Source organism: Artemia franciscana, chromosome 13 (assembly GCF_032884065.1).
Source record: "Artemia franciscana chromosome 13, ASM3288406v1, whole genome shotgun sequence".
Lineage (NCBI taxonomy): Eukaryota > Metazoa > Arthropoda > Branchiopoda > Anostraca > Artemiidae > Artemia > Artemia franciscana.
The window spans coordinates 20,899,081-20,913,439 of record NC_088875.1 but is presented as its reverse complement, the minus strand read 5'-3'; the positions used below and the strand labels follow the sequence as shown (position 1 = coordinate 20,913,439).

At 37.5% G+C, this 14,359-nt stretch overlaps 1 protein-coding gene across 1 annotated transcript in view; it reads left to right on the top strand.

Moving 5' to 3' along the window:
• The window catches only part of LOC136034274 (alpha-1,3-mannosyl-glycoprotein 4-beta-N-acetylglucosaminyltransferase A-like), a 53,293-nt gene that overhangs the window by 5,050 nt on the left and 33,884 nt on the right, over positions 1 to 14,359 (top strand). The window contains exon 2 of the mRNA XM_065715414.1: positions 11,293 to 11,458. Coding sequence (XP_065571486.1) covers positions 11,293 to 11,458 — 166 coding nt within the window. The remainder of the gene's footprint in view (positions 1 to 11,292; positions 11,459 to 14,359) is intronic.

Below are 14,359 nucleotides of genomic sequence, written 5' to 3'. Positions count from 1 at the left end.
AGCGTGGCTCTCCAATTTTTTCGGCCACTTAAAAAGGGCACTAGAACTTTTCATTTCCGTTAGAATGAGCCCTTTTGCGACATTCTGGGACCACTTGGTCGATACGATGACCCCTGGAAAAAAAACAAATAAACTCGCACCCGTGATTTTGTCTTAAATACGAAATCCCACATTTTTGTAGATAGGAGCTTGAATTTTTTCTATAGGGTTCTCTGATACGCTGAATGCGATGGTGTGATTTTCGTTAAGATCCTATGACGTTTAGGGGGTGTTTCCCCCTATTTTCCAAAATAAGGCAAATTTTCTCAGGCTCGTAACTTTTGATGACAAGGACTAAATTTGATGAAACTTATGTATTTAGAATCAGCATGAAAATCCGATTCTTTTGATGCATCTTTTAGCATCAAAATTCTTTTTTTTTTAGAGTTTCGTTTACTATTGAGCCGGGTCGCTCCTTACTACAGTTCGTTACCACGAACTGTTTGATTGGTTTGCAAAATAAGATATCTTCAATTATATTAGTATCGTCAACGTATCAAACATGTGCAATTTAATGTGTGTCTTTAGCTACATCAGTAGCTTCATCTACTTGTATGAAGAATTTTGAAGAACGCATCCGAGAAACTAATTGGTCACAAATATTTTCAGGTATATCATCAATTCTTCTGCCAATTGTATTAACAGCAAGTGGTATTTTTCAAAGTTGATTCGAATAACATTGGCCAAACGTTGTTTTGGCCATAGCAATAGCTGCTGGAAAAACTAAAATTTCTGCTATTGTCTTGGGTTTTTTACGTTGCGCGATTTTGTACAACAATAGGTATGGTGCTAGTAAGACATTTGATGGAACATGGATAGTTTTTGAAATTATGCTTGTTTTCAGATATCTCATCCAATTTTCTTTAAAAAACAAAATCTAAGAGCTCATATGGCACTTGTGACGAGGCGAGAAGAGCTAAGAGCCAAGAGATCATATGGTATGAGCTCTAACAAAATTCTATGAATCAATAGATTGATTTAAAAAGGAAAATAATAGGCTTAATGCCGGTCAAGATTTAAAATAAGAGCTCTGAGTCACGATGTCTTTCTAAATATCAAAATTCATTAAGATCCGATCACCCACTCGTAAGTTATAAATACCTAATTTTTTCTAATTTTTCCTCTCCCTTTACCCCCCCCCAGATGGTCGAATCTGGGAAAACGACTTTATCAAGTCAAATTGTGCAGCTCCCTGACACGCCTACCAATTTTAATCGTCCTAGCACGTCCAGAAGCACCAAACTCGCCAAATCACTGAACCCCTCCCCCCAACTCCCCCAAAGAGAACGAATCCAGTACGATTCTGTCAATCACGTATCAAGGACATTTGTTTATTCTATCCACCAAGCTTCATCCCGATTCCTCCACTCTAAGTGTTTTTCCAAGATTTCCCCCTCCAACTCCCCCCAATGTCAAAAGATCTGGTCGGGATTTGAAATAAGAGCTCTGGGACATGAATTCCTTCTAAAAATCAAATTTCTTTAAGATCCGATCATCTATTCGTAAGATAAAAATACCCCAATTTTCACGTTTTCCAAGAATTTCGGTTTCCCCCTCCAACTCCCCCCAATGTCACAGGATCTGGTCGGAATTTAAAATTAGAACTTTAAAGCACAAGACCCTTCTAAATATCAAATTTCATTAAGATATGGTCACCCTTTCGTAAGTTACAAATACCTCAATTTTCAAAATTACCCCCCCCCCCCCAATTCCACCAAAGAGAGCAGATCCGATCCGGTTATGTCAGTCACGTATCTTAGACAGGTTTCAATTCTTCACGTCCAGTTTCATCCTGATCTCACCGCTTTAAGTATTTTCTAAGATTTCCGGTCCCCCAAACTGCCTCGCCCCCAATTACGCTTGATCCGGTTGAGATTTAAAATAAGAGATCTGAATTACGAGGTCCTTCTAAATATGAAGTTTCATGAAGATCCGATCACTCCTTCGTAAGTTAAAAACACGTCATTTTTTCTTATTTTTCAGAATTATCCCCCCCAATAGAGCGGATCCGTTCCAATTATATAAATCACGTATGTAAGACTTCTGCTTATTTTTCCCACCAAGTTTCATCCTGATCCCTCCAGTCTAAGCGTTTTCCATGATTTTAGGTTCCCCCACCCCAAACTTCCCCCAATGTCACCAGATCCGGTCGGGTTCAAAATAAGAGCTCTGAGACACGATATCCTTCTAAATATCAAATTTCATTGAGATCCGATCACCCGTTCGTAAGTTAAAAATACCTCATTTTTTCTAATTTTTCAGAATTACCCCCCCCCCCCCCGCAACTACCCCAAAGAGAGTGGATCTGTTCCGATTATGTCAATCATGTATCTGGGACTTGTGCTTATTTTTCCCATCAAGTTTCATCCTGATCCCTCCACTCTAAGTGTTTTCCAAGATTTTAGGCTTCCCCCCTCCAACTCCCCCCAATGTCATCAGATCCGGTCGGGATTTAAAATAAGAGCTCTGAGACACAATATCATTCCAAACATCAAATTTTATTAAGATCCCATCACCCGCTCATAGGTTAAAAATACTTCATTTTTTCTATTTTTTCCGAAGTAACCGGCCCCCCAATCTCTCCCCCCCCCCAGATGGTCAAATCGGGAAAAAGACTATTTCTAATTTAATCTGGTTCGGTCCCTGATACGCTTGCCAAATTTCATCGTCCTAGCTTACCTGGAAGTGCCTAAAGTAGCAAAACCGGGACCGACAGACAGACCGACAGAATTTGCGATTGCTATATGTCACTTGGTTAATACCAAGTGCCATAAAAACTCTTGAGATCCATCAGTGAAATCAAATTTCATTGAGATCTGATCACCCGATCGTAAGTTAAAAATACCTCATTTTTTCAAATTTTTCAGAATTACCCCCCCCCCCCCCCAACTACCCGAAAGAGAGTGGATCTGTTCCGATTATGTCAATCATGTATCTGGGACTTGTGCTTATTTTTTTTATCAAGTTTCATCTCGATCCCTCCACTCTAACTGTTTTCCAAGATTTTAGGTTTCCTCCCCCTCCAACTCCCCCCAATGTCATCAGATCCGGTCGGGATTTAAAAAAAGAGCTCTGAGACACAATATCATTCCAAACATCAAATTTCATTAAGATCCCATCACCCGCTCATAAGTTAAAAACACTTCATTTTTTCTATTTTTTCCGAAGTAACCGGCCCCCCTACCCCCCTCAGATGGTCAAATCGGGAAAACGACTATTTCTAATTTAATCTGGTCCGGTCCCTGATACGCTTGCCAAATTTCATCGTCGTAGCTTACCTGGAAGTGCCTAAAGTAGCAAAACCGGGACCGACAGACAGACCGACAGAATTTGCGATTGCTATATGTCACTTGGTTAATACCAAGTGCCATAAAAACTCTTGGGGCTTACCAACGTATTCAGAATGAACAGTTTTAAGGCGCCGTTTGAATTTATCGGGTCTCATACTATCAGCAGCCAAAACTTTGGAACGCAACAAACACATTGGTTTTTATGGCGCTTGGTATTAACCAAGTGACATATAGCAATCGCCAATTCTGTCGGTCCCGGTTTTGCTACTTTAGGCACTTCCAGGTAAGCTAGTACGATGAAATTTGGCAAGCTTATCAGGGACCGGACCAGATTAAATTAGAAATAGTTGTTTTCCCGATTTGACCATCTAGGGGGGGGGGGGAGTGGGGGGCCGGTTAATTCGGAATAAATAGAAAAAATGAAGTATTTTTTACTTATGAGTGGGTAATGGGATCTTAATGAAATTTGATGTTTGGAATGATATTGTGTCTCAGAGCTCTTATTTTAAATCCCGACCGGATCTAATGACATTAGGGGTAGTTGGAGGGGGGGGAAACCTAAAATCTTGGAAAACACTTAGAGTGGAGGGATCGGGATGAAACTTGATGGGAAAAATAAGCACAAGTCCCAGATACATGATTGACATAATCGGAACGGATCCGCTCTCTTTGGGGTAGTTGGGGGGGGGGGTGTTGGTAATCCTGAAAAATTAGAAAAAATGAGGTATTTTTAACATATGAACGGCTGATCGGATCTCAATGAAATTTGATGTATAGAAGGATATCGTGTCTTAGAGCTCTTATTTTAAATCCCGACCGAATCTGGTGACATTGGGGGGGGGGGGTGGTGGTGGGAGGGGGAAACCTAAAAAAAACACTTAGAGTAGAGGGATCGGAATGAAACTTGGTGGGAAAAATAAGCACAAGTCCTAGATACATGATTGACATAACCGGAACGGATCCGCTCTCTTTGGGGTAGTTGGGGGAGGGGTTAATTCTGAAAAATTAGAAAAAATGAGGTATTTTTAACTTACGAACGGGTAATCGGATCTCAATGAAATTTGATATTTAGAAGGATATCGTGTCTCAAAGCTCTTATTTTAAATCCTGACCGGATCTGGTGACACTGGGGGAAGTTTTGGGTGGGGGAACCTAAAATCATGGAAAACGCCTAGATTGGAGGGATCGGGATGAAACTTGGTGGGAAAAATAAGCAGAAGTCTTACATACGTGATTTACATAATTGTAACGGATCCGCTCTATTGGGGGGGGGGGGTTAATTCTGAAAAATAAGAAAAAATTACGTATTTTAACTTACGAAGGAGTGATCGGATCTTCATGAAACTTCATATTTAGAAGGACCTCGTAACTTAGATCTCTTATTTTGAATCTCAACCGGATCAAGCATAATTGGGAGGGGGCAGTTGGGGGAACCGGAAATCTTAGAAAATACTTGAAGCGGTGAGATCAGGATGAAACTGGATGGGAAGAATAGAAACCTGTCTAAGATACGTGACTGACATAACCGGACCGGATCTGCTCTCTTTGGTGGAATTGGGGGGGGGGTAATTTTAAAAATTGAGGTATTTGTAACTTACGAAAGGGTGACCAGATCTTAATGAAATTTGATATTTAGAAGGATCTTGTGCTTTAAAGTTCTAATTTTAAATTCCGACCAGATCCTGTGACATTGGGGGGAGTTGGAGGGGAAACCGGAATTCTTGGAAAAAGTGAAAATTGGGGTATTTTTATCTTACGAATAGATGATCGGATCTTAATGAAATTTGATTTTTAGAAGGAATTCATGTCTTAGAGCTCTTATTTCAAATCCCGACCAGATCTTTTGACATTGGGGGGAGTTGGAGGGGGAAATCTTGGAAAAACACTTGGAGTGGAGGAATCGGGATGAAGCTTGGTGGATAGAATAAACAAATGTCCTTGATACGTGATTGACAGAATCGTACTGGATTCGCTCTCTTTGGAGGAGTTGGGGGGAGGGGTTCAGTGATTTGGCGAGTTTGGTGCTTCTGGACGTGCTAGGACGATTAAAATTGGTAGGCGTGTCAGGGAGCTGCACAATTTGACTTGATAAAGTCGTTTTCCCAGATTCGACCATCTGGGGGGCTAAAGGGAGAGGAAAAATTAGAAAAAATTAGGTATTTATAACTTACGAGTGGGTGATCGGATCTTAATGAATTTTGATATTTAGAAGGGCATCGTGACTCAGAGCTCTTATTTTAAATCCTGACTGGCATTAAGCCTCATATTTTCCTTTTTAAATCAATCTGTTGATTCATAGAATTTTGTTAGAGCTCATACCATATGATCTCTTGGCTCTTAGCTCTTCTCGCCTCGTCACAAGTGCCATATGAGCTCTTAGCTCTTGTTTCATATTATCGTTAATAATATTAGTAAATCCGAAAGATAGCTAGGATAAGTCGTATTTCCTTGTCTTGAGAAATCTAATGAAGGAAAGAGGTGATATCGATCTCCCAGATGCCATTTTAGGGAGATGTCCAATAGTTTATAAGTGACTGTGACAGTATTGAATATAAATACAAATAAAACACAACTCCAGGGATTGGTCAATGATCCCCAGAGCCAAATTGAGCCCCTGGAGGATGTCGCGTATTTGTATAAATATCACTGATTATTGACAGAACAACAAAGTGTTAAACTTTGAAACAGAAAGAATACTGAAAAAGGCACTGTGCACTACAGGAAAAAAGAAAAAAAGAAGAAGAGAGAATCCTCCAAAACATTATTCATTTGTATTGGTAGAAAGAAGATTTTTTTTTTATAGTTGTGTGGAAATGACGGAACTGAAACATAATTTTTTATTTCCCGTGGTATAATGTTGAATAATTTCAATCCAACTTGTGCTAAGATCAGAATTTCTAAGATCATCAAAGGTCAGTGCCATTTGGAGAGGGACAGGGTGGAATAACACAATTGTGAAGAGCCCCTAATATCCCTTGACATATCTAAGTCCCAAATCTCCGGCATATGAGCATATTTATTATTTATATAGTTGCCATGAACGGCTCTGTGTACAGTTACAATTAGCCTAAAGTACCTTATCTATTTCTGTCTGACTGCAAGATCCTTCTTCTTGATTGAATTTTTCGAACTAACAAAATTCACCCTGTCTGCTTGGCTACTTTCGTTGTGATTCCATAACATAAGCGAAGTTTCATTACATTTTTCGTTAACTTTTCAATCTGAGTTTGTAATAAGGATGCAGTGTCTTGCGTTTTTCTTTTTAGAAACCAGAAGGGGATGTTCACAAAAAAGGTGTCAGGGTATTATGCGTATATATTATCTTTATTGGGACGGTAAACTTTTATTTTGAAGGAATGATGCTGAAGATGCGGGGTGGGGTGCTAAGTTGCGAAATGTTTAGTTGCACTATATACGATAAAGTACGATGATATTTTTTTCTCTCTCTCATTTTTTACGTACAAAACTTCAGCAATTATTTGAAAATCGCTTACTGGGACTAATTTTCGTGGCTCCCTTTAGATTAGTCCATGCCTCCCATTTTGGAAAACGTCGACTTAGGCAGTGCTACTGCGCCTCCTATAGACTCTCGAAAAAACGAATCTAAGATATTTGTCCTTTTCATTTTTGCCAAAACGATAAGATATGTAAACAAAAAGATAATGCTGACCATCACAGAACGGGATACTATTTGAAAATAATGCTTTCAAATTATTTTGACGGGTCATAGGAGAAACAAATTAAGTCACAAAAATCCTTATTTTTTTGCACATGTGCACCCATTGAGTATTCAACGGAGGAACGGTATTAGAGAATTGTTTGGAGGCTTGTATGAAACCGTCTACAACTACATTTTAGGAATTAACATTTTTATAACATCTTGGTATATCATATTATATCATGACTGTGATTTATCATAGCCATAATGCTCGGGTGTATCATAGCATATGGGTGTAAGAATGTTCTTGGGGCATCGTTAGAACAAAATTAGGATGAGGGAACCCCCTCCCCTCTATGTCTCTTGTTTGCATGGATGTTTTCTTATTTTATTTATTTATTTAAAAAGTGAATTCACATCTTGTTGTGCTACAAAAAAGTTTCTTTAACAAGTTTTGAGAGCAATATATATATATATATATATATATATATATATATATATATATATATATATATATATATATATATATATATATATATATATATATATATATATATATATATATATAAGTGAATTCACATCTTGTTGTGCTACAAAAAAGTTTCTTTAACAAGTTTTGAGATATATATATATAGAAAACCCTTAGAGTGGAGAGATCGGGACGAAACTTGATGGGAAGAATAAGTACAAGTTTTAGGTACGTGATTGGCTTAACCAGACCGGATTCGCTCTCTTTGGGGGAGTTGGGGGATTTCTAGTGCTTTGGCGAGTTCGAGAATAAGCACAAGTTGTAGATACGTGATTGACGTAAGCGGGCTGGATCCGATCTCTTTGGGGGAGTTGAGGGGTGTCTAGTGCTTCGGCGAGTTCGGTGCTTCTTGACATGCTAGTACGATGAAATCAATAACTCTAGTACCGAGTCTAATTTTAGGTTCTGACCTCGTCACAAATGCGATATGAGCTCTTGGCTCTTGTTCTATGTGTCTCCCGTTACCACCAAAAGCTTCGTTAAAAGTTGAATTTCCCATTTTCCTTCGTTTTTAGGGCACTTGGTATCTATCAAGTGACATATAGCGATTGCAAATTCTGTCGGTCGGTCGGTCTATCTGTCCCGATTTTGCTACTTTAGGCACTTCCAGGTAAGCTAGGACAATGAATTTTGGCAGGCGTATCAGGAACCAGACCATATTAAATTAGAAATTGTCGTTTCTCCAATTCGATCATGTGGGGGAGAGTGGGGGGACGGTTAAATCGGAAAAATAAGGTATTTTTAACTTACGAAGGAGTGACCGGATCTCAATGAAATTTGATGTTTGAAAGGATATCGTGTCTTAAACCTCTTATTTTAAATATCGACCGGATTCGTTGACATTGGAGGGGGGCGGCCTAAGACCTTGGGAAACGCTTAGAGTGGAGGGATCGGGATGAAACTTGGTGGGAAAAATAATCACAAGTCCTAGATACGTGATTGACATAACCGGAACGGATCCGCTCTCTTTGGGGGGGTAGGAGGGTTAGTTCTGAAAAATTAGAAAAAATGAGGTATTAAATTTTATGTTTGGAAGAACTCTTATTTTAAATCCCGACTGGCATTAAGTCTCTGATTTTCCTTTTAAAGCAATCTATTGATTCTGAGAATTTTGCTAGAGCTCAAACCATATGAGCTCTTGGCTCTTGTTTTGAGATTTATGTGGTTGTGTAAGTTTTTGCTTAACCAGTTCAAACTGTCAGATTCCATTCTCATCGTTCTTGGTACTGCAAAAATATATTTGATTAATTTATTAGTGACTCCAAACAGACTTTCCTTTCCTTCTTCGAAGCCTTCCTTTTAGAACTGTTAATGGTCTGCTTCTTTTTATCAGTGCCGATTTAGTCCGAAAAGAGAACGCAATTCTAATTTGCAATTGAATTCTAAGACCACACTGTCTTACCGTACTACCACTACTACTAACAACTCACCGCTGCACCAAGCCACCTGAGGCCAACACAGCTACTAGTTACTGAACTTTCTTTTTTATTTTATTTGTTATGTCAAATTATCCTGTATATGAAGTGAGCTACCACCCTTCAACTCCCCTCTGTCCGTGACTAGTGCTTTCCTGAAAGCATTGAAAGTGCAGGAAACACAGTCAGTTGGTAGTTGTAAATGTTTATTTACCAATGGCTGTTTAAAGTATTGAACAAAACTGTTTGGTTTTATAATTGAAATTAAATAAAAAAAACTAGTTATTTTAACTGAAAGTAAGGAGCGACATTAAAACTTAAAACGAACAGAAATTACTCCGTATATGAAATGGGTTGTCCCCTCCGCAGTCCCTCGCTCTTTACGCTAAAGTTTGACTCTTTGCCACAATTCTACTTTTTAAAACAACTAAAAACTTTAGCGTAAAGAGCGTGGGACTGCGGAGGGGACAGCCCATTTCATATACGGAGATATTTCTGTTCGTTTTAAGTTTTAATGTCGCTCCTTACTTTCAGTTAAAACAACTAGTTTTTTTTTTTTTATTTAATTTCTGAACGTTTTTGAATTAATGCATGTTTGATTTTGGCTCTCCGCACATAAATTATTGAAATGAAATTAGTATATTAATTTTTTTTTGGCAAAATGGCTTTCTCTTAGTTTTGATCAGACGATTTTGAGAAATAAGGGGTGGGGAAGGAGGCCTAGCTGCCCTCCAATTTTTCGGTTACTTAAAAAGTCTACTAGAACTTTTAATATTCAACGAACGTTTTTATTAGTAAAAAAATATACGTAACTTAAGAATTAACTTACGTAACAAACTTTTATATTCTTATATTTTTATTATGTGTACGAGGGGGTTTGTACCCTCGTTAATACCTCGCTCTTTACACTAAATCGTAAGTTTTGTTCCAATTCTTTAAGAATGACCCCTGAATCAAATAGGCCGTCGAATAAATAGTTGAAATCACTAAAAATATTTTAGCATAAAGAGCGAGGTATTTATCTCCTCCTAAATACCTCGCCCTTTATGCTAAAGTATTTTTAGAACCCTTCATATGCGTAATAATCTCTGTTTGTTTTAAATTTCAATGCTATTCCTTACTTTCATTTGAAAAAACGTTTTCATGTTTATTTTTTCATTGTTTTTTTTATAATAATGCTAGAAAATCCTGCGCCCTTTTCATTGAATTTTTTCCCCCATGGCATATTTCTCCAAGAAAAGATCCTCCCACATAGCCCTTTCCCTCAACCCTACCCCCAAAACCAAAAAAATCCCTCTGAAAACGTCTGTACACTTCCCAATAACCATTATTATATGTGAACACTGGTTGCAGTTTGTAGCTTGCAACCCCTCCCCCAGGGACTGTGGGGGAGTAAGTCATCCCCAAAAACATAGTTATTAAGATTTTCGACTATGCTAAACAAAACGGCTATCTCAAAATTTTGATCCGTTGACTTTGGGAAAAAAATGAGCGTGGGAGGGGGCCTAGATGCCCTCCAATTTTTTTGGTCACTTAAAAAGGGCACTAGAACTTTTCATTTCCGTTAGAATGAGCCCTCTTGCGACATTCTAGGACCACTTGGTCGATACGATGACCCCTGGGAAAAAAAAACAAACAAATAAACACGCACCCGTGATTTGTCTTCTGGCAAAAAATGCAAAATTCCACATTTTTGTAGATAGGAGCTTGAAACTTCTACAGTAGGGTTCTCTGATACGCTGAATCTGATGGTGTCATTTTCGTTAAGATCCTACGACTTTTAGGGGGTGTTTCCCCCTATTTTCCTAAATAAGGCAAATTTTCTCAGGCTCGTAACTTTTGATGGCTAAGACTAAACTTGATGAAACTTATATATTTAAAATCAGCATTAAAATGCGATTCTTTTGATGTAGCTATTTATATCAAAATTCAATTTTTTAGAGTTTTGGTTACTATTGAGCCGGATCGCTCCTTACTACAGTTCGTTACCACGAACTGTTTGAAAGTGAAGTTTACTGCGAGGGCTTCCACCAGACACATTTTTTTTTTTTTTTTTTTTTTTTTTGTGTTTGTGCTGTGGCATTGGTGATTTCTCTTTTCATTATATATATATATATGTATATATATATATATATATATATATATATATATATATATATATATATATATATATATATATATATATATATATATAACAGGAACAATAACCTTGGTATATAGTTTGTATATAATTTGACCTTAGCTCCTGCTTTTCTTGGTGGATAGGTTTTTTGACGAAGACCCCTCGCACTCCCCGTAACCCTTCCCTAATTGAACGATCAGAGATTTTTCCTTTGTTTCATATTGTTCTTTGTATTTCAGGAATCCCCACTGTGAAACGAGAAGGACAGTCCTATCTAATAGCCACACTTGCTAATTTATTTAGTAGCGCACCTGCCAAAGACCTTTTGGACTGTTTATTCATTGTTCTTATTGCTGAGACAGACGAACAGCTTGTGGAATCAATTGATGTCCACATGAAAGAGAGGTAATTATTTACCAATTCAGATGACTATATACATATTTGTCTTACAAACCTACAACTACAAAGAAGGAGGTCGTAAAGTTATTGCCACGGAGAAAATTCGTCTTTCCAACTCCAAAAATTGTTGAAAAGTACTTTTTGTAAGGAATGCCTTCATTTCCCATCAACCTCCGTTTGCTTAGACTTATATATCAATGGCGACGTTTTTACGTACAGGATGGCGACGTATATTGCAGATAGGAGCTTGAAACCTCTGCAGTAGGATTCTCTGTTACGCTGAATTTGATGGTGCGATTTTCATTAAAGTTCTATGACTTTTACGGGGTGTTTTTCCCTTTTTCGAAATAAGGCGAATTTTTCTCGGGCTCATAACAGTAGATGCGCAGAACTAAACTTGATGAAACTTACATATTGAAGTCAGCATAAAAACGCAATTCTTTTGATGTATCTATTGGTATCAATATTTTGTTTTTTAGAGTTTCGGCGACTACCGAGCCGGGTTGCTCCTTACTTACAGTTTATTACCACGTCTTCGGCTCTTATGTGGTATAGTATATTTATAATCAAATATAGCGCTGTGCTTAATATTTTTTTCTCCCGAAAATCTTAAACCCTTCCTTAATAAATTATCATTCAGCTTTAACGACTCTTATACACTTAGTCATAGTTCTAAAAAATAGTGTATTTAAAATTATGTAGTGTACCTCTGTGGCACTTGGTTCTCAAAAACATTTATTTTTCTTTCAATTAGAAATCTTGTAATCTCTTTGGCTCTTATGCGGTATAGTATATTTATAAATAGAATATAGTAGTAATGACGTGTGAATCAGCTCTAAATTAGAACAGGTGTCCATTGGTAATATGAAATACTCTGGTTTACTCTTTCAAGGACCAGGTGCAATTACTACAATGTTTGCCAGCTGAATATACTACTGGAGGCGTGGAAGGGAATAATCTTACTGAATGAAACTCAGCAGGTTAATTAGAGGTGGAGAGCTATTATTCTCCATAATAGTTAATTGTAACAAATATAAAGGACGAGTTGTATGTTTTTTCCTTTTTTTTCTTGTATTAGCATGCACTTACATGATATTATCGTTGTTTTTTTAATGAAAATTTGTTATTTCTTTGTCTTTTTTCCGTTTATTATTCTGTGTTTTGTATATTTTTTTAAACGAGTTATTAAATAAATTAATTTAATGAGTAATAAATGAGCCCTTTAGAAGCTATTTTATTTAGCTCCATTTTGCCAATTTTTGAAGACTTAATATTTTAGGACTTTTGATAGAGCATTTAATTTTTCAATACTTTAATGAACTTGTATAAAATCAGGGTAAATGCTTGAAAAATATTTGTCTAATGAATAAACTAATGAAGAATTTTGTAAAAGTCAGTTCCATACTAATATATACTCAAAGACATACAAGAAAAGGAAAAAAGACATGTTCGCCACCAGATGGTCAATACCTACAAAAAAAAAACTATATTTAATATCAAGAATAATATGACTTGTTATGGTAAATGGACAAAACTCCACACTTAGGGGTGAAATCAGATAATACACTTAAGGGAGGGAGGGTACTTTCAGTGTATAAAAGGTGTGTGATTTTTTTTAAGTTAATTTAAAAAACTTATTTCGTTTTTCAAAGAAAAGTGAAGAACTTCACTAAACCAAAAATGAGCAAAATAAAATTAAATAATCTACTAAGCGTAAAATTACGACAATACAGCATCAATAAATAAATGAAGCTCAAAGCGAACAGAAATTACAATAAATAACCGAGTCAAACTCAAAACGAGCAGAAATTAACACTCGCCCGACACTCTAGGCAGGTCGGCCCCCTATTAGGCTATGAATGATTGTTGGCTTCCGAGTTAAGGTGACTTTTGGTCAACCAAATATTTAATTTATTTTTTGTTAGCGCAACTGTCTGAGCTTATGAATTGGGTGCTAAACCTGGCTCGACTCTCTTGGCAGACGGGTGAGCCCTGTCGGGCTTTTGACCAGACACTTGGATGGCTGCGATTCCAGGCGACTTAACGGTCATGTGTCAATTCTAAAATCTGGTCAACCTGCCTGAGACTCTAGGAGGGCATGCCTCTCCAAAAGCTAACACACAAGTATTTGTCCAATTTGAGACGTCATAACTACTCCCGCCGTTTGCCCGTGCCGTTTAGCAGAACACCTGGAAAACTATAGGTCTCCCTGTTCGCCTGCGACTCCAGGGGATTGTCTGTCATGTGTCAATCTAAAACACGGTAGTCCGCTTGAGACTCTAAAGCGGGCAAGCTTATTAGGCTTTGGCACTTGTTCACCTATGAGTCAAAGCAAATTCAGTTGCATACAAGTCCAGTCAACATTGTTCGTCATGAGTCAAACCATAAATCTCGATCATCCCTTAGTTCTATGACTACTACCTTAGTTCTCCCCTAGTATGGATCAGTGGATGATAAACGATCTATCAACTAGTGAAAATGACAACATTTTTATACTATCCTGAAAAAGGCTTGTTTCAGCTTTTTAAGTTTAATAAATCAAAAATTATTAAGATTAAGTAATAAATATCAGCACATGTGTATCAAACTGACAATGCACATTAATTTGTATTTTTTTTCAGTAAAGTGCAAATTATGTTCTGGCCTTGAGAAGGCACAGGGGTTGTGAGTCCTACTCATGTTATTTAAACAATTTAATTAAAAAGAAAAACGCCGGAATTATTTTTGGGATGGGAAGAGTTAATGTCGTCAAAACCCTCAAATGACGGAAGTTATACGAAAACCATATGCAAGTATGGGATAAACTTCAAACTGCGTACATTTCTTGGGGGGGGGGTATGAGGGTCTGTTCTCCAGGGGGCACCCATGCCTGTGGGTAAGTGCCTGTGGTCCTTCGAAATATCAGCT